The sequence below is a fragment of the Takifugu rubripes genome, unplaced genomic scaffold (genome assembly GCF_901000725.2).
Source record: "Takifugu rubripes unplaced genomic scaffold, fTakRub1.2, whole genome shotgun sequence".
NCBI classification, from domain to species: Eukaryota; Metazoa; Chordata; class Actinopteri; order Tetraodontiformes; family Tetraodontidae; genus Takifugu; species Takifugu rubripes.
Window position 1 is genome coordinate 417,630 of NW_021821634.1, and position 17,776 is coordinate 435,405.

The 17,776-nt window shown below is 45.0% G+C and overlaps 3 protein-coding genes and 1 long non-coding RNA gene across 6 annotated transcripts in view; 1 reads left to right on the top strand and 3 right to left on the bottom strand.

The window, feature by feature from the left end:
• The window catches only part of LOC115248367 (keratin-associated protein 10-5-like), an 87,491-nt gene that overhangs the window by 9,994 nt on the left and 59,721 nt on the right, over nt 1-17,776 (bottom strand). The gene's annotated exons all lie outside the window — the stretch shown is intronic.
• On the bottom strand, nt 3,292-3,721 carry LOC115248369 (amidophosphoribosyltransferase-like). Its single transcript, XM_029832085.1, has 2 exons — nt 3,569-3,721; nt 3,292-3,491 (listed from the first exon to the last, which is right to left on the bottom strand). The coding sequence occupies exons 1-2, from the start codon at nt 3,642-3,644 to the stop codon at nt 3,331-3,333; spliced, it is 237 nt and encodes a 78-aa protein (XP_029687945.1). The 5' UTR covers nt 3,645-3,721; the 3' UTR covers nt 3,292-3,330.
• Nucleotides 11,449-17,381, bottom strand: LOC105416167 (gamma-aminobutyric acid receptor subunit rho-3-like). Of its 3 annotated transcripts, none has more exons than XM_029832084.1 (8): nt 17,334-17,381; nt 16,350-16,484; nt 15,870-15,986; nt 15,566-15,627; nt 15,322-15,435; nt 14,973-15,179; nt 11,795-13,012; nt 11,449-11,506 (listed from the first exon to the last, which is right to left on the bottom strand). In XM_029832084.1, the coding sequence occupies exons 3-7, from the start codon at nt 15,967-15,969 to the stop codon at nt 12,986-12,988; spliced, it is 510 nt and encodes a 169-aa protein (XP_029687944.1). In that variant the 5' UTR covers nt 15,970-15,986; nt 16,350-16,484; nt 17,334-17,381; the 3' UTR covers nt 11,449-11,506; nt 11,795-12,985. The 3 variants fall into 3 exon arrangements, with proteins under 3 accessions (XP_029687944.1, XP_029687942.1, XP_029687943.1); XM_029832082.1 differs by having other exon boundaries at nt 17,317-17,374; XM_029832083.1 differs by lacking the exon at nt 17,334-17,381 and having other exon boundaries at nt 16,350-16,603.
• Nucleotides 14,814-16,324, top strand: LOC115248370 (uncharacterized). The gene is made up of 3 exons (XR_003887265.1): nt 14,814-14,957; nt 15,355-15,408; nt 15,751-16,324. It is a non-coding gene; the product is annotated as an uncharacterized lncRNA (long non-coding RNA).

A 17,776-nucleotide genomic window follows, 5' to 3' on the forward strand; every position in this document is an offset into this window, starting at 1 on the left:
TGCTTAGCCAGATTTATTATAAATGTCACACACCAACATGATAATGACCGAATTTGACTTCTGCAGACCACGGGCCAGTCATTTTCAACAATGAACATTGTGTGCACTGCCTCTCTCTCTCACACACACACACACACACACACACAAACTCTCAATTCAACTAAGTCCACAAACAAAAATCTAACAATTTTTTTTATTTTTTTTCCCCCTCTCTCTCTTACTATGCATGTTGCTTAGTGGGACGATAAAAACAAACAGCCAGCCAGCCAGCCAGCCCAGCCTACCTGGTGTATTATCCAGAGAAAGGAAAGGTTCGGAAACACAGATTGGTGAAGTTGTCAACCAAGACTGGAACGGAAAGAAGGAGAAACAACACAGACTTGTGAGTCATACGTTAGGTATAGTGATTGGGAGCTGCACCCCAAGGTCAATGATAAAAGGGAAATATTTTCACCGCACTCATTGGCGCCCTGGACAGGGTTGGAGTGAACTGGGCCCACGCTGTCAGTCTCGCTACGGATGGTGCGCCCTCAATGATCGGGAGAAAAGCAGGCGTTGTGACAAAGTTCAAAGAGAAAGTGCAATCTGCAAATGGAGGACGTGTCTGTTGCACTCAAGGCTCACGCACAGCCACTTGAATCACATCCTGAAGCTGGCTGTCACTCAGAATGTGACGCCTGATATTGATGCGCTGGTGAAAGCTAAAAGATGCCAGGTATCAGGAGTCAAATAACCAATGCAACCTCATTTAAAGTGCTGCATGAGACACCTTTATATAGTTATATGATCTGTGAAACACTTTTGTGAATCACTGAGCCATTGTGTGTTTGTTCTTTGTCATCAGAATTTTCTAACACATTGAAATGATTTACGATTAATAGTGATGTTATGTTTGCACTGTTTTATATAGACTGAGCTCAGGCTACAGCTTTTTGCTTATATGTTGATGTGCTATTGTTTTTTATTTATTTTATTTGAATATTTAACTTATTCTTGATTTGTGAGGTTCTGTAGTTTGGGTTACTGTTTTGGTTCTGTGAATCACTGAGACACTGTGTTCTTTGTCCTCAGAATTTTCAAATAACTTGAAGTGTTTTATGATTAATAGTGGTGTTGTGTTTGTCCTATTTTGGACAGTGTTAAACAAAGAAAACAATCTGAAGTTGGTGTTTTTAAGTTATATACCATGATTTTGCCGGTCCGGCCCACTTGGGAATAAATTTTCCTCTACGTGGCCCCTGAGCTAAAATGAGTTTGACACCCCTGCTTTATAGTATCTGTCGCAGCTCATGACTTAACTGGCGACGCTCAGGTAAATCAAATATCCTCTTTTCACGGAATTTCGCTGACTGTAAAATGTGAATGGTGAATTTTCAAAAGTTGGACTCCTTGCATCAAGATGATGGTGAATGTGATGAGTCACACATTTCTTCAGCCCAAATTTCTTTGGAGGAGGAAGAGGAGGGTGAGAACAAAATGGCAGTAGTCGAATCCTTTAGACACAACAAAGTGATTAATTTCTTTTGTTCTCCGCAGGAATGATCACATTTGACATTTGGTGGATTTCCAGCCTGAGGACCAAGACAAAGAATTGGAAATTTCACTGAGGAGGAACCGAAAATGGCGGCACCATTCACAGAAAAGCCATCTGAGCGATGCCTTTAATGTCACGCTGAGACAGACCAACAGATATGGCCAGTGAGAGCAGCTTGGATGTCCATCTTCAGCCTCCTTTGCAAGCACAGCGACAGTCTCCTAGGAGAGGAAGAAGGCTGCAGAGGAAAACGCAGCAGTGGCCAGTCATCGTCATGGATTTTTCTGATAACTCTGGCCCCTTTGAAGCCCAAAATTGTTCACCTGATGAGACCTTTGATGTGCCAGAGCAGGGGGAGCTGTCTTGTAGTTATTCTGTCAGCCCTCCCCGTTTGTATTCCACTGCAAAAAAGCTTTCTCTGCCTCACCCTGACAGAACTTACACCTACAGCTCCCTGGCTAGACTGAGTCCCTTTCAAAGGAAGCCCAGCTCACCTCAGAGCGTTACCAGAAGCCCCAAAGTTTGTTTGCCTCAAGTCAAGTCTCCTGCAGTCCAGAGGCTGCTTTTCCCTCAGGAAGCCCCCCTGGACCAGGTGCAGCCCCTTTTGCCTCCGTCAGCCACAGCGACGGGTCACAACAGGCACAGGCACCAACTTTCCTTCTGCTGGACAACACCTCCTACACCGCCAAGGATCTGGACAGGGACTTTATAAAGCTGTACCACAGGTTCGTGTGCCAGAGCAAGTCCCCGTTCTTCAAAAGATTTCCGTGCTGGGTTTGCGCCAAAAACCCTGAAGCCAGCAAGAACCGCTCTTCCTCCTCACTGGCTGTGCTCGCTGTGCCACCTCACCGCTCCCTTTTGAGGAAACATGCTCGTGAACAAAGCTTGGACAGCTCCCCAGTCTCCAAACGCTCCAGAGATCAGTCCTACACGTCCTCGCCGGAGTCCAAGCGCCACAGCATTGAAATGCTGAGGCGTCGTCTCTCTTTGGCAGAACCAGCGCGGCTGCATGACGGCGTCTGCAACAGCCTGACCAAAGAAAGCTTTCTCCCTCGCATCACCTCAGTCCCCACCGAGAGAACACGAATGAGCCGTGAACCAGGTGAGCTTCTTTGGACCACTCGATGTGCTCTGCTGTTTGAGCACGATCACTCCTTCCTGTTGTGCTTACTCGCAGGTTGTTCCCCCATGTGATTGGAGCATTTCTGTGGCATTTGATCCCTTTTGTTCATTTTCATTGTCACCATCTCTTCAACAGGAGTTGGTGGTGACCACTGATAGCAGTCGGCCTACAGGTCCTGGAATCTTGTTGGTTGCGTTTGCTCGCCATGGCAACGGTGCCGTGTGGAACAATGCGAGATCAGAGGGTTGTTACTAAACTGCTGCTGTGGTTGTGTGATTTTTAGATTCACCTGTTGTACAGTACATTCTCATTCTTAATAAATGTTATTTTAAATGTTTTGTAATACGTCAATAAATTCACAATTAAGTCTCTCAAACAACTTCTCATTGCAGTTATGGTTTATTTATCCTTTCACAAACTCATGAAATTCCAGTTAATTAAAAACAAAAAAGGCCCATGTGATTACACGATCATAAAAGGCATGTTTCACGAAATAACGCAAATGAATAAACAAATTAAAAGTGACTTTTTGGTCCCATCCACATGTGCTCTCATAGGTTAGTTTTGCTCAAGTTCTATCAGAATCTGACAGTTACCGTATTGTTTGCTCTCAAATGTGCACAGCACGAAACAATACGAGCGCAGGCCGTCGGAAGCATTTAAACCGTTTAGGTTACCACTCCAGCTCCACTGGGTATTTCCCTGTCAGACAGGTGGTGCAGTGACCGACTCTCTTCTGGGACACAATCACCTTGTTCTCTTGCTTTGTGGCGATTCCCTCCTGGACAGCTGACACCAGGCCCCCGATAGTCAGATACTTAACACTGTCCGCAGCTACACAACAGCGGTGGACGCATGAGTGACACTGAACACTGGTCTACCGGTATAGCTCGTACAGTAACGGTTCTTACCGATGTATCCAGCAATGTCCTTAAACTCGGGCTTGTTGGCAATGAGCTCCTCTTTGGTTGGAATGTTGATGCCCATGTAACAGGGAAATCTGATTGGTGGAGAGGCAACCCTGATATGCACCTATCAAAAGAGAAAAGGTTCCCTGAATTTACACTTACTTTTAAGGACATCCTCAGGAATAACGGTGTCCAGTTTATTTGCAAAGACTTCAATTCCCATGTTTGTGAGTGTTTTAATGTAAAGTCCTCAACACAAACTTTGACTTTTATTGACCGACTCCTTATCAACCACCGTTTGTTTGCCCACCCCTCTGATCGTCCCAGTTAATCAACCAACCTCAGTTGCACCCGCTTCTTTTAACAGTTTTATAATGGGGCAGATGGTGTTGCCTCTGACGATGGAGTCGTCAATCAGCACCAAAAATCCTGACACTTTATTTCCTCTCAGACAAAGAGCCGGTGATGGGTGATGAGTTTGTAGCTGCTGGGGGATGCGACAGACTCTGGGGGAATAATAAAGCAATTTCAGCCTGCCAGAGAAGTTTCCTTTTGTGGCCAAATGAGACAGTTATATTGTACAAAGGAATGAGGGGCTTGACCAGGCTGTGGGCAGAAATGACATAATGATCAAATAAAAATGTGTTGCCTGGGTTTAATGTGACCGGAGGTCTTCGCAGGTGCTATTTCATGTCCACGCCACACGGCAGAACCTTTCTAATAATATCCCTCTTTATTTGAGCCCTAAAGTGTGAAATGCCGTGTTTGTAAAGACCCTCGGAACGCCGTCGCATTCCCACACCCTGGTGTTGCTCGTCTAACCCGAACCCTCAGTTGGACACAAGTGACACCAGACGGGTTCGATCAGGACGTCAGGTCTAAAAACAGGTCAAGTCGGGCTGATGTTGGCCCGAGGCGAGCCAGCCCCGAAACGCTGCTTCTTCAGTGTCAGTCGTGTCACCAAAAGGTCCCGGAACTCTGAAACTGGAACCATTGGGACTCGTCCTCTGATCCAAAACATCAATGGATATTCAGTTATGATTGAAAATCCCTTTTTCCGTGTGGACTGAGCCATCTGTTGGTGGAGATGATCCACTGGGAAATGCAGGAAGACATCAACATGAGCTGGGAATTAACCAGCAGATGGAGGAAATATCCTGGATCTCACCTGTTCCGACATCCCATTTTCCCAGTAAACAAACCCAAACTGCCTTAAAGCTGCTGTCTGCAGTGCCGCTGCTACCAGGCATCCATCAACTTTCCAGTCGACGTCTGACAGCAGACAGTTTGGCTCGCTCCACGCACACTTTGATTTTATTTCCCGGAGATTTGCGGCCTCAGACTGAGATCTTGGCAGTGACTGAAACGAGCGCTAACAAACACCCCGGAGCTTTTCATGTCATTTCCTCCTGACGCCACATCCATCATTAACTGTCACACTATGAAGTTCTCTGCCGAGGAGCCCTCCCCCCGCCTCTCAATAGACGTCCCAAAATTTGCTCCATGTGGCGGCGGAGGCAGCAGAACGGTTTGCTGGAGGAATGATGGGAATGATGGGTTGTGATAATGGCCGCCTTTCACAGAAGCAGCACCTCATGACCTCGAGAGCACACGTCATCAACAACTTCCTGGTGACCGGACATGTCAGGCGTTTGTTTGGGTTTTGAGACCGACTTTGCAGTTTTGGCAAAAGACAACAAGGAAGAAAAGAGGAAAGTCGCTCCCTCCACCTGAGGATGTTACAGCCCTTCGCACAAGGAGGGGGCTGGATGCTGATTCCTATTCAGTGCAGGTCTGTACTTACAAATTGGAGGACGCGATGGGATAAAGCTGGTTTTATTAGGAGTGCTGCAGTACCACACACGCACACACACACACACACACACACACAATCCCATTCACACTCATCATCTCGCTCCTCTTATTCCACTCTGCTGCGCCTCGGCACACAGCGCAGCACTCTGGTTCAACAGCTCCCCTCTGCAGGGAGCGGGGGAGGCCACCTCGGTCCAGCCAACCACCGGAAACTCATTATTACATTACTAAGTGATGGATCATTTCCAAATGATCTCCACACACACCTCAACAATTAGGCCACCAGCAAGGAAATTACCGATCGGCAATATAACGCTGGGACTCTGGTGTATTGGCGGGCTTTAACCTTTGAGCTAGCCCACAGATTACGCTTATTAAGGTGCAGCGTTATTGGACCAATAAAAATGGCCGCGCGGCTGCATCGGCCCACATGAGGGTGTTTATTGTTCTTGCTGGAGGACTTGAGAAAGTGGGAAAGGAAAGGTGGCGTGAGGCGAACCCCTGCCTGCTGCTCACACCGAGACCGAGGAGAAAGAATCGAGGTTTGCAATCCTGTATTTGATTTGGTTTTCACTGTCATACTAACTTACCCCTACGTTACCGTAGGGTTGCAACACAATTTCCTCTACTTTTGGATACTTCTTGGTGCTTCGATTGTCCCATCTCCCCGAGCCTCTTCTCTTGGACCAGTCCTCTTCACGTCATGTCCTCTTTCAACTACATCCATAAATCCCCTCCTTGGTCTTCCAGGTATCTTGCCTGGTAATTCCACTTTCAGTGTCCTATCGGCAACTAACGTGTACTGTCACTGACGGACTCACTCCTGATCCATTCCATTGGGCTCCGTCCAAACGAGAACCTTAACATTTTCACCCCCTTGAACTCAGCACTGTTTCCTCTGTTTTCCTCAGCACCTCTGTCATCAGTGGTCGCACCTCTGTCTACCTTCCACTCCTCTATTCTATAACCTTATTTTATGGCTCATAAACATGTCTGGTTGTCACAACTCTGCACATCTCTTCTGAACATTCTCTGGAGGTTGAGGAAGATTTCATCTTTGGCCTGTTCACAGTTATAAGGTGCTAAAATCTTTTTTTTTTTTTTAATCTATTTCAAGGGGGATGCACAAGATCTTCCTGGGATCTAAAATCTTTAAGAAGAACCGGAATGTGTCATGCTGGAATCAGAGTTCACAGAATGCTGATTGTGGTAGATTATACCTGTAGGTAACTCCCACCTCAACTCACTGTTCATCTCTTTTACCATGAAGCGACTTTAAATATGTATGTATGTATGTATGTATGTTATAACATAAATCTAGCATGTTTTTACTGCCCTCCATCTTCTCACAGGTTAAAGAATCAGCAATTGAATTGACAAATGTGACAAATTGTTCCAAAGATGTCTCTGCGTGCTGCCATTTGCCTGCAGTCAGAGTTGACCTTCCTCTTTTTGCTCACCACCCTACCGTCCTCTTCTGGGCTGGTGGCTGGACTGGTGTTGTTCTAATTTTGAGGTAAATCCAGTCTGCTTTAAACTTTTGTATTAAATGAATCACACCAGCATGAAAAACATGGATTTGGCTTCTTTTACGGTACAGTCACCTAGTTTTGAGGATTCCTCACATTTATATTTATTGGGAGAGACGCCCATTTCTGCTTTGTACCACCGCTCGACAGTCAATGTTGCACACTTTGTTAGTATATTGAGCAGAGAAACTTTGTTGACTATATCTTTGACTTTCATGCCAAGATTCTTTCATACATCTTGGCTTTGATGTCTTCATATATGCCTTTCAAAATGGCTTTGGTGTTTCTTTAATGTTTTGACTCTGAACAAAGTCTTTATGCTTTGATCCCACCCATCGTGTCTTTGTTGTCATCTGTGGTTTACTGCTGGTCATCAGTCAGAAAGGAAAAGCTCCACACTAAATTCAACAGCTGATGGTAGGATCAAAGTTAGCCTTACCACTGCCTGGTATTTGAACAAGGCTTTATTGATGTGCTTAATTGCCATCTGCAGAAAAGAATCATGTGTCAACGAGAACAGTGATGATTGTATGTTTGGTGCAATTCCATGAAAAGTACTTACTGGAAATAAATTGTCTGTTCTATAACCACAATACACCCTTCCAAATCCTCCTCCTCCCAGCTCAGAAACTTCTCTGTAGTTTTCTCATTCTTCTGCAAACACAGATTTACTATAGCTGTACATGACAGTGGCATGAAAGAGAAAGGGGCAGCATATCACCATTAGCATGGACCAACTTGGATGATGAACTCCTACTGATCATGGAGAGGCCAGAGTATTGCATGGACCTTTTGGAGTATATTGACGTCCAAATAGACGAAGTCCTGGATAAGGTATTGACGCTGGCAATCGTGTTACGGTGGACCGCCTTCCACCGCTGCAGAGCAAGGTCTGATAATATCTTTGGATGTTCTTTCAACCTTCTTTCTGTCCATCAGGAAATCATGAGGCAGCTGGTGAAAGCTGCAATTCAAATACATAAGGCAGGTGTGTTCCACCGTGATCTAAAACTATCAAGCAATCCATCAATCTTTATTTATATAGCGTCTGTTACAATCAAATTTGTTTCTAGGCGCTTGACAGAATCTTCTACAGGCGGCAATACCTGTAGATGAATATGGCAAGGGGTCATAAAAACTACACAAGAAATAACAATGCTGGTTTACTTGGTGAGGAGGGAGGAGAGGAAACCATGACCCAGTGGGGTGACCCAGTGGGGTGACAGAGGCCTGTCAGGGGATCATGTTTCTGGACCCCGGCAGCCTCGGCCTATAGCAGCGTAACTAATATGTTAAGATAATAATTAGATGACCCCCTAAGTATGATCATTTGTCTGTCTATGATAATAACTGGAACTACAAAATTAGTACCAATAAGCTTTTTCAAAGAGGTAGGTTTTAAGTCTAATCTTAAAAGTAGCAATGGAGTCAGCCTCCTGTACCTGGACAGGGAGCTGGTTCCATAGCAGGGGGGCCTGGTAGCTAAATGCTCAGCCCCCCATTCTAGAGACTCTGGGGACCACAAGTAGACCAGCATTCTGAGAGCGGAGCGGTCTATTGGGCTGGTAAAGTATCACTAGCTCCTCCAGGCAGGATGGAGCTAGGCCTCTGAGGACCTTGTAGGTCAAAAGGGTTTTAAAAATTATTCTAAATTTAACGGGCAGCCAATGAAGCGAGGCCATTACAGGAGTAATGTGATCTCTTTTGTCAATACAGTACTTGTCAAAACTCTGGCTGCAGCATTTTGGATCAACTGGAGGCTTCTTACAGAGGAGTTTGGACACCCTGATAATAAAGAATTACAATAGTCCAGCCTGGAAGTAACAAATGCTGGACTAATTTTTCAGCATCATGGTGGGTTAGTAGCTTCCTGATCTTTGCGATGTTCCTCAAATGAAAAAAGGCACTTCTAGAGACGGTTTTAATGTGCGAGTTGAAGGAGAGATTTTGATCAAAAGTTACTCCAAGATTCCTCACAGAGAGACTAGATGTTAATGAGATACCATCTAGAGCGATCATGTGATCTAATCTATCCCTGAGAGGTTCAGGACCAAACACCATGACCTCAGTTTTTCCTGGGTTAAGGAGGAGGAAATTTGAAGACATCCAGGACTTTATGTCTTTAAGACAGGTCTGAAGCTTCACTAACTCTGTCTCCTCTGGTTTCATGGATAAATAAAGCTGAGTGTCATCAGCATAACAATGAAAATTTATTCCATGCTGCCAGACCAGTCTGGTGCTGTCCCGTTAATCCCAATCACATGTTCCAGTCTCTGTAACAGGATGCTGTAATCAACTGTATCAAAAGCAGCACTGAGGTCCAGCAGAACACTGACAGTCTTCTGGCAACATAAAAGTTAATAATCTGGTCATGAAAACTGCCTATTTAACCTTCCTCTTGTGTTCGTTTTGTTACCATCTCTGATGTTAACGGGTCGGTTTTGACCCGTGTCTTAAATCAGCTGTAAAATACACTAAAAACAATTAGCTATCATCCAATTTGTTTATCATCTTTTGGTTACCTTGTTAGGCTTCCATATCCATGAAAATATTGGTTTTAATATTTTTGGTGTAGGCCTCTGGGCTTTTTTTTTTGTCAGTATACCCCTCGATTTCAATTTTTAAAAAAATGGTAAAATGAACCTCAACAGAATCATATAAATACAAGGTTGTTGTGTTACCTGACTATTACTAAGTGCTATTAGAACACATCTCTTAAATAAATTTGTTTTATTTTTTCATTTTAATATTATTAACTATAGTAACATCTATGGTGTTACGGGTCAATTTCGACCCATATATATTTACTTCAAGAAAAAGGCAAAAAAGTATTTTTTTCAGCAATAGAACTTTAATATAAACACAAAATGAAAAGCAGAACAGGTCATAACACAAAATATAGATTTGCAAGGTCAAACAAACAACCAATCTAGCAAATCAAACCAAAATACCAAATCAGAGTAAAAGTCTCTGTGTGCAAGAACATGTGTGTGTGTTTAGATGCATGTGTGGCAAAAAGTGACACTTTTAGTGTGTTCTTTGCAGAGATATTTCTTGCACTTGAAGCACAATACATTTGTCTTTCTGTCCTTACTGCTTGGGCAGACTTGACACCTCTTTCTTTTAGAATCAGGTTGCCTGAGTGGGGTTGTGGCTGTGGCTGTTCTGGTTGGTGTTGAGGTAGGACTGGCTGAGGAGGATGCTGTTGTGGATGCTCTTTGTGTTGCTGATGGCGTGGACGGAGTGCAATGTGCGCTCTGCAGCTGTCTGACAAAGGTGGCAGCGTCTGGTTCTCTGGGCACCTGTTCCCTTCGCTCAATGTGTGGCTTGACAAGTGAATTTCCCAGCTCAAGAAACATTCTCCGCTTGGCTTTTTTGGTTGAGTTCCACCCTTGGTGGATGTGGGTCCACAACACAAATGCGTTACATGCAGACACATCAAGGATGTTGTAAAACACAACCATTGGCCATGTCCTGGTCATTCGCTGGCAAGTGTAGGTGGCAGTCAGCTTGTCCAGGTTGTCCACTCCTTTGTTTTTGTTGTAGTCAAGGATGATTGTGGGCTTTTTGTCACTTCCTGATGACATAGCTGCATCTTTGTGAAGAGTCAACATAAGTATCACATTCCGTTTTCTTTTTGGACAATATGAGACAACAGTGGCGGTGTCTGTAAAAGCAAACTTTGAGGAAAGTGGAGCCCTGTCCTTCACCTGCAAGATTTCAGCAGGTAGCTCAGGTTTATTTTTCTTCACTGTGCCCACCATGGTAAGTTTCCTCCTGAGAAGTTCTTGTCCAAGGTCATAGCTGGTAAAAAAAATTGTCACAAGTGATATTGTGACCCTGCAGTCCAGCAGTCATATCGAGGACCAGTTCATCCACTGTCACCTCTGGCCCTGGGTTGAACATCAGTGGAAGGAGCTGCGTCCATCTCTCCCAGACATCCCTGATGGGGGCAAGCTTGTCAGATCTTGCTCTGGTATCTCTGTTGTCAAATCTGAGGACTCTTGATATCATGCGAAAGGTCTGAAGTGACATTGTTGTGCGGAAAACATTTCTGCCTGTCACAGTTGTTTGTTTTGTTTTTGTGCAGGTATACTGGAAAACCAGGCAAAATGAGAATCCCCTAAAGCTCACGATTGGGAGCTGGCTGACAGTGCACTTATGATTTAAGTTTTGGTTCTAATTATTGCTTTATTATCTTACTTTTATAACTGGGTCGAAACCGACCCGAACAACACAAAGGTCATAATTTTAACCAGAGCATTTTATAATTTAGTGAAAACATTTTTTTCGTTTGTTTTATTTTGTTGAAATAGAGGTTCTTGACAAAGTCAAAAAGCCTTGACGCAATAAACTAATTTACGTGTTTTTTTTAAATGCATTTCAAACTTGAAAACGGGTCGGTGCCGACCCGAACACCAGAGGAAGGTTTTAAGCAGGTTGCGCCTGCCAGTCAGTGCCAGGGTGTCTGTTCATCTTCGTCGTGTGCTGGTGTTCTGTGTTTCCTGGGGGGGGGCGCTCCAGCTTCGTGTCTCCTAGAGGGCCGCCCCTGTTCCCTCCGCAGTCCTGGAGGGCTGCCCTCGTGTGCTCCCTCCCCCTGTAAATAAAGTAGTTTGACCATTTTACCACTGTGTCCTGGTCTGCGTTCGGGTCCTAATCAACCCATCCGTGATAACTACGGTAAGAAATCTGGAACTACTTTTTGGACACTGCCACCTGCTGGACATATGGTGCCTGTACATTTAGCTTTATCTATTTAAATGACTCAAATGGACACAATGTGGAAAATGACCTCCAACGCTCAATTTGAGAGAATTTATCAGGAAATAAAAACTTTCTCCAGGTGCCAATGACAGCCAGATCCACACATCTGGCTAATACTTACAGGCTGTAGGCAGTCTCTGTGAGCCTTGGAGGGCTGGAGCTCCGACACTGGCCCTGGGATGTCCACATCGCTGCCCGTCTGTGGGAACTGAGCCTGGGGTGTGCCCTGGACCCACACCATTCCCCTTCATCTTTTCCCCACTGTCGCCCCCTTCAGCCATCACTTGCTGCTCAGGACAGATGGAGTGAATCTTGGATGATGGCGTGGAAGCATCTCCACGAGCACCAGGGGGCAACGTTTGAGTGGTAACGTGCTGACGCTCAGTTCTCGGGGTGCCGAGGTCTTCAGGTGCGTCAGGCTCCCAATGTGATGCGTTATAAAAACAAGACAGAGGGACCATCGCCCTCATCTCGGCTCGGGATTTTCCATATGCGTGAATTAGCTGGAAGCCATGGACGTTTGAGCTCTGCATTGTCCTGCCAGTCAAACTCAGATTTGGTGGATCCACGGCGAGTTTCTTGACCGTACAAAGTTACTGGATGGTTGAAATTGCGAGACCAGGTCGTGACATCAGTGTGTGGTGGTGTGATGTCTGAATAGGAGCGGCTCTGACTGGAGACGTCTGGTCCAGGAGGAGGTGTTGGTAATAAACCAGCATCTGGTCCAGGAGGAGGTGTTAATAAACTAATTTGCAGCACAGTGAATGGACTCATCTGTTGCTCACTAGCTCTGCTCTTGCTCAAGGTCATCAGTGTCAATGGGACGTATGCTGTAGAAGCTGTGGGTCGGTTTCAACGCCTGATACGGAGCTGTCATTACAACACGTACCTCCTCGCCGTCCTTATCATCGCGATGCGGTTTTGGATCTACCTTCGGCCTCTGCTGGTCACCTGATGCCTCAGTCACCATGAAAGCAACGGACGGTGGCCCAACGAGAGTTGGCTGGACTGGTTTGAACAGCTTTGACCCATCTGGAGCATTCTTCTCTCCATCTGTGCTCAGTCTGGGCAGTGCCACATAGGGATGTGGTTCAAGGGTGGGCCCGACACGACGTGTCGGATTGCTAAAAACCTCCGTTTCCTCATCACATGTGCCTCCGCTGTCTCCTTTAACCTCTTCATCCAAGCATGCATGCTGGCCTACTGCGGGGGCATGCTGCCCGAGCTCCACAGTCACCTTGCTCCATCTACCTAGGGCGGGGAGTGTGACAGACTGCTGATCTCACTCCGCTGGCCAGTAGTCTTCTCCATACTAAAGCGCCACCCCATGGTCTGCAGCCTGAAGAGGAAAACAAAAAAAGCCACTGCTATGACCACACACACTCAAAGACATTGACAGATCCGTTCCCTGCTCCAGCCTCATGGAGAAAGAGGAAAGTTCCGCCTCGCCCCCTCCCCAGCCAATCATTAGGGCGGGAGCAAGGCCGAGTTAGCTACAGTTTGAGAGGGGCCGGCACATGGTACACAAGCCACGCCCCCACCCACCTGCTTCATTGTGACTTACATCAAACCAGCCTAACCCTCATGTGCACAAATTCGATTTATATTGAACATTTAGACTTTGGTAGAGTTGCCAACAGAGCTCTACTTGATTCTAACCATCAACTCTCAATTACTTACCTTTAAACCTTTAACGAGTGTGCATGTCAGTACGTAGCTTGTCTATCTTAGAGGGTGATGCTCGGTGGAAGGATCAAAGAATGAGGCGGATCTGATTCTGAATTTAAAAAAATCTATGCAGTTGGAGAGAAGTGAGTTGTCTTCGTGTAATGGTGGTAATTGTGGCTTAACCTTTAATGATTAATGTATGTAATACTTTCATGTAATACTTTACTATTAAGAGTTTTGTATGAAGATTAAAGCAATTTATGATCAAAGCTCAATGGCTTTGAGTTAAAGTCACCTATTGTCACAACCCAAAATGGCCTTTTATCAGTTTTGATCTCGCAAAAATAATCTCCTTTGAAGTGTTTAAAGCCGCTGTGCTTTGCATCAAAGCCAAAAACGTAAATGTATGAGTGGGTTAAATTGCTGCATATATGACGTACTGTATATTTTGTTCTGAAAATATTGCGATTTTTCCTCACCATGTCCCAAATTACTACCCAAATATTTTTCTATGATTCTTCTACGATGGCGATGCAGCCGTTAAATATTAAATTGTTAAATGTTTAAAATGTTAAACATCTTGACAGGTCATTACAGTCCAACATTGGAGCCCTTCTTTGATAGCAGCTTCACAATGCTCGTATCCAATAAACTTGTGTTTTTGGACAGTTTCCGATGATTTTCTTGGCAGGATGTCAGAATATCCTACCAGTTTTCTGAGACGAGTCTCAGTCATCCAGGTCACAGTTATCCAAATCAGAGCTCTGCGCCGACTGGACTCGTCACGTGCACCACCAAGACAGTAGAGACCATCCACAAGCGCTGTCTATTGGACAACAACCTTCCAGACAAAACACTTAACACCGGCCCAAATCTGCACCATACTGGAACCTGTGTTTGAACACCCACTACCTCCAGTACAGAGAAGGCCTCTACAGGCAGAAACATAGTGGCGCAACGGGCTCACCAGTATCTCCCATACTTGCCAGTATACTTGGAGAAGGTTGAAACCCAAGCCCGACATCCTTCACAGGAACCGCCCCAAGCCACTGGTTCAGACATGTGGACGACACCTGGGTCAAGATTCTAACAAGAGAACTGAAGGCGTTCTCAACCACAGATGATTACGTCACATTCATCTGGCCTTCCTGGACTGTGCAGTTAAGATCAAGGAGGACACAAAGTTCAGCATCAAGGTCCACAGAAAACCCACACACAGATCAGCACCTCCCATTTGACTCTCACCACCCACTGGAACACAAGTTGGGTGGAATCAGAACCCTATAACAGGGCTAAAGAAGTAGCCACCACAACCCAAGGCAGGAAGAAGGAACAGGATCATCTCAAAACAAACACCACCGTGTTTCTATTTAAAAAAAAAAAAAAAAAAAAAAAGATCATTGAGCCAATAAAATAAACTCCTTATCAGTCTGGCATCAGCATCGCTTGAAGTTTTACCCTGATTTCCTGCTGACAAATAAGATACTGAGTTGGTTTCTCAAAGATGGAATGGAGGTCGACACAACCTCTGACCCTCAGGAATACAGGCTCCAGTAGATGGTGTTGAAGAGCAGGTAGGACAGAGGAAACGCCAGACGCGAGTACGAATCTATCAGGTAACTATTGCTCACCAGCAGATCCACGTTTTCCGGTATGGACCTTTGTCGGCGGAGTCGAGTCCCCTCTATGGGCCTCGTGTCTGACACCTGGGATGGAGTGGTGAGAGGGTCAGAAGTCAAGGTGGGTGTAATGCGAGAGAATGGAGTCAGCTCCATCTCATTGTCATGGAAACAGCCATCAAAGGCCATTGCCTGGGTGGCATTAAAGGTGGATTGAAGCTAAAATAGCAGAGAAAATCATCATTATAATTGAGTACCGGTTGTAGTGTACCTCACTGTCCACTAGAGGGAGGCAGTAACTCGTACATTTCTGTTAATCTTATTTGAGTATGACAGAAACTCTGCTGCTATAGTCGCTGACCTTCCACCTCTTTATCTTCCTTATCTCCTCCAGGGTGGTGCAGGAGTTTACAGCAGCGTATTCGCCCAACAGAGAGCTGGTCCACAGGTAGATGCCCACTTTCACATATGACACCTGAGTCAAAAATAAGCACAAAGAGGAAAAACTTGGGCACTCAGGTACACACATCCCGCTCCAAAAGTATATATTTGAGGGAATTTAATGTAAGTCCCTGAAGGCACCACACAGCCACAGAAGCAGTTACCTGAGGCATGGAAGACATCACACCTGTGATGATGGTGGACATGGTCAGCACTGTGGCGATATCTGCGGGAGATGGACATGTTTATGAAGTTCTTTGTGTGGCCGGACATCCACAATAGTTTCTTCACTATTATTAAAAACACTATTATAGACACAATTTAAGATGACCTAAAGAGACATGTGCAGGTCAATCCAGAAGGAAACCCAGGACAGGACGACCATCAGCATGGTGGGAAAGTATGTCTGCAGCATGAAGAAGATGTGCCTCCACGGGATGAAGGTGATGAACAGGCGGTTGTACCAACCTAGCAGATATACAGGGAGGTAAAGACTCCAGCATTCCTCATTTCTGAAGCAGGATGCAGATAGTCTGGCTGATTGTCTCCAAATCCTCCAGTGGAGCATTAAATCAAATATGTCACCTGCAACACACAGGTTGTTACTGTCTACGTCATACCTATTGTGTCCACTAGATGGAGGTATAATGCCTTATTAAACCAAACATTCTTTATCTGACTCGCGCATGTATTGCTGTAGAAAGCGAGGCCACTGGACGCATGGAACTGCTCAATAAAGAACTATTATGAAGTCCTATTTTAGTAGAGTGTGTAAATTACCTATGCTACATATGAAGTACATAACAAAGATTAGTAATAACTCAACATTGGAAAGAAAACCAGTCTAAATCAGAAAGCTACCGACGTAACTGCAGCTCACTGCGAGTGGAGCTGGAACATCAATACATGACATTTTAAGAGAATCCCACACAAAGAGCTTTTGCAAACCAGTGCTTTTGGTGGTTCTTGCTCCACAATCCTCCTCCTCTTCAGGCTCTTCCTCCCTCTGACTGCTGTTATTCTGTCCCTGTGCATCACCAGCACAGCTGATCAGGATACTGGCTCAGATTCAGATTTCCTTTACTAGTCCCACACGGGAAAATTTACAGCAGCACAAGCATGCAGAGAAAAATAAAATAAAATTTGAGATTATAGAAAATATACAAAAGGATGTATATATACAGTGATCCCTCGCTATATCGCGGTTCATCTTTCGCGGCTTCGCGGATTTTTTTTTTTTTACAGTGCCTCTGAATCCTGATTGGCTCAGGGGCTTTACTGTTGTCTAGAAATAAAATATTGACGCTGTACTGTATTGATTTTTCACTTGTCAACAGTTTTCGTTTCTGTACATTCTGCCAACTTTACGTTTGCGCTTGGTCGCTTAGCAACCATGGTGAGAATGGCCACTGAACTTCAGCGCACGGCACAAGAATGGGACCCTTTGATGAGTCGTTCATTGCAGTTCTCAAATATAATTGAAGGTGGCATATCCGTTTATAAAAATCTTCTTGCCCAGAAAAAGAAAGAGCGCCAACAACTGCCTATAACAATGTTCTTCTCTCGGAGAAAGACTCCTGCGCCTTCCGTAGAAACAGACACTACAGCGGAGCGGAGTCAGGACGAAGAGGCACAGCTGGGACTGGGAAATACGCGAGTGACAATGTTTCCAATCTTGTACAGTATTACTATATTAAAATTGTTTTAAACAAAGTTTGGTCTTTAAAACAGGTTTTGATGTTTGGTTTCATTCTACTGTTCAGTATTGCATTGTAAAATAATTTAAAAAAATAAAGTTGCTACTTCGCGGATTTCACTTTTCGCGTGTTACTTTTGGAACGTAACTCCCGCGATAAACGAGGGATCACTGTACACACAATAATCCAAGAAAAATGGATAATTGGCCCTTGTATACCTGTACATAGTACATACAGCGAGGGTGGAGCAGCCGCTCACTGAGGGCGCTGCCCAGTGCTGCCAGGGTGTCCTGGAGGGGGTGGGACATGTTCAGCATGGATGACAGCTTAGCCATCATCCTCCCGTTTTCCCACCACCTCCACCGAGTCCAGGGGACATCGAAGGACAGAGCTGGCCCTCCTTACCAGTCTGTCCATCCTCTTCCTGTCCCTGATGCTGCTGGACCAGCAGACTATCCCATAAAAGATGACTGATCCCACCACAGGACTTTCATTAAGTCAGCATCTTGATTTTCCATTGGTGTCTGAAAGAAAAACAATTAATGCACATACATTATATCAACAGTTTTCTTGCCCTCCCTGGATTTTAGCTGGGGATAGAACAAGATTTTAGATGGAACTACACACACACACACACACAGGAAATACCATGAGTGAGTAATATATTTATGTAATGTG

What these genes read in the sequence shown, in the direction of transcription:
- LOC105416167 (XM_029832084.1), bottom strand. Translation starts at nt 15,969, where the DNA reads ATGCTCCACTGGAGGATTTGGAGACAATCAGCCAGACTATCTGCATCC. An exon ending in CCTCCCTGTATATCTGCTAG is followed by an intron (nt 15,628 to 15,869) that starts GTTGGTACAACC and finishes CATCTCCCGCAG; the next exon opens with ATATCGCCACAGTGCTGACC. An exon ending in GGAAGATAAAGAGGTGGAAG is followed by an intron (nt 15,180 to 15,321) that starts GTCAGCGACTAT and finishes CTGCTATTTTAG; the next exon opens with CTTCAATCCACCTTTAATGC.
- LOC115248369 (XM_029832085.1), bottom strand. Translation starts at nt 3,644, where the DNA reads ATGGGCATCAACATTCCAACCAAAGAGGAGCTCATTGCCAACAAGCCC. An exon ending in GGACATTGCTGGATACATCG is followed by an intron (nt 3,492 to 3,568) that starts GTAAGAACCGTT and finishes GCTGTTGTGTAG; the next exon opens with CTGCGGACAGTGTTAAGTAT.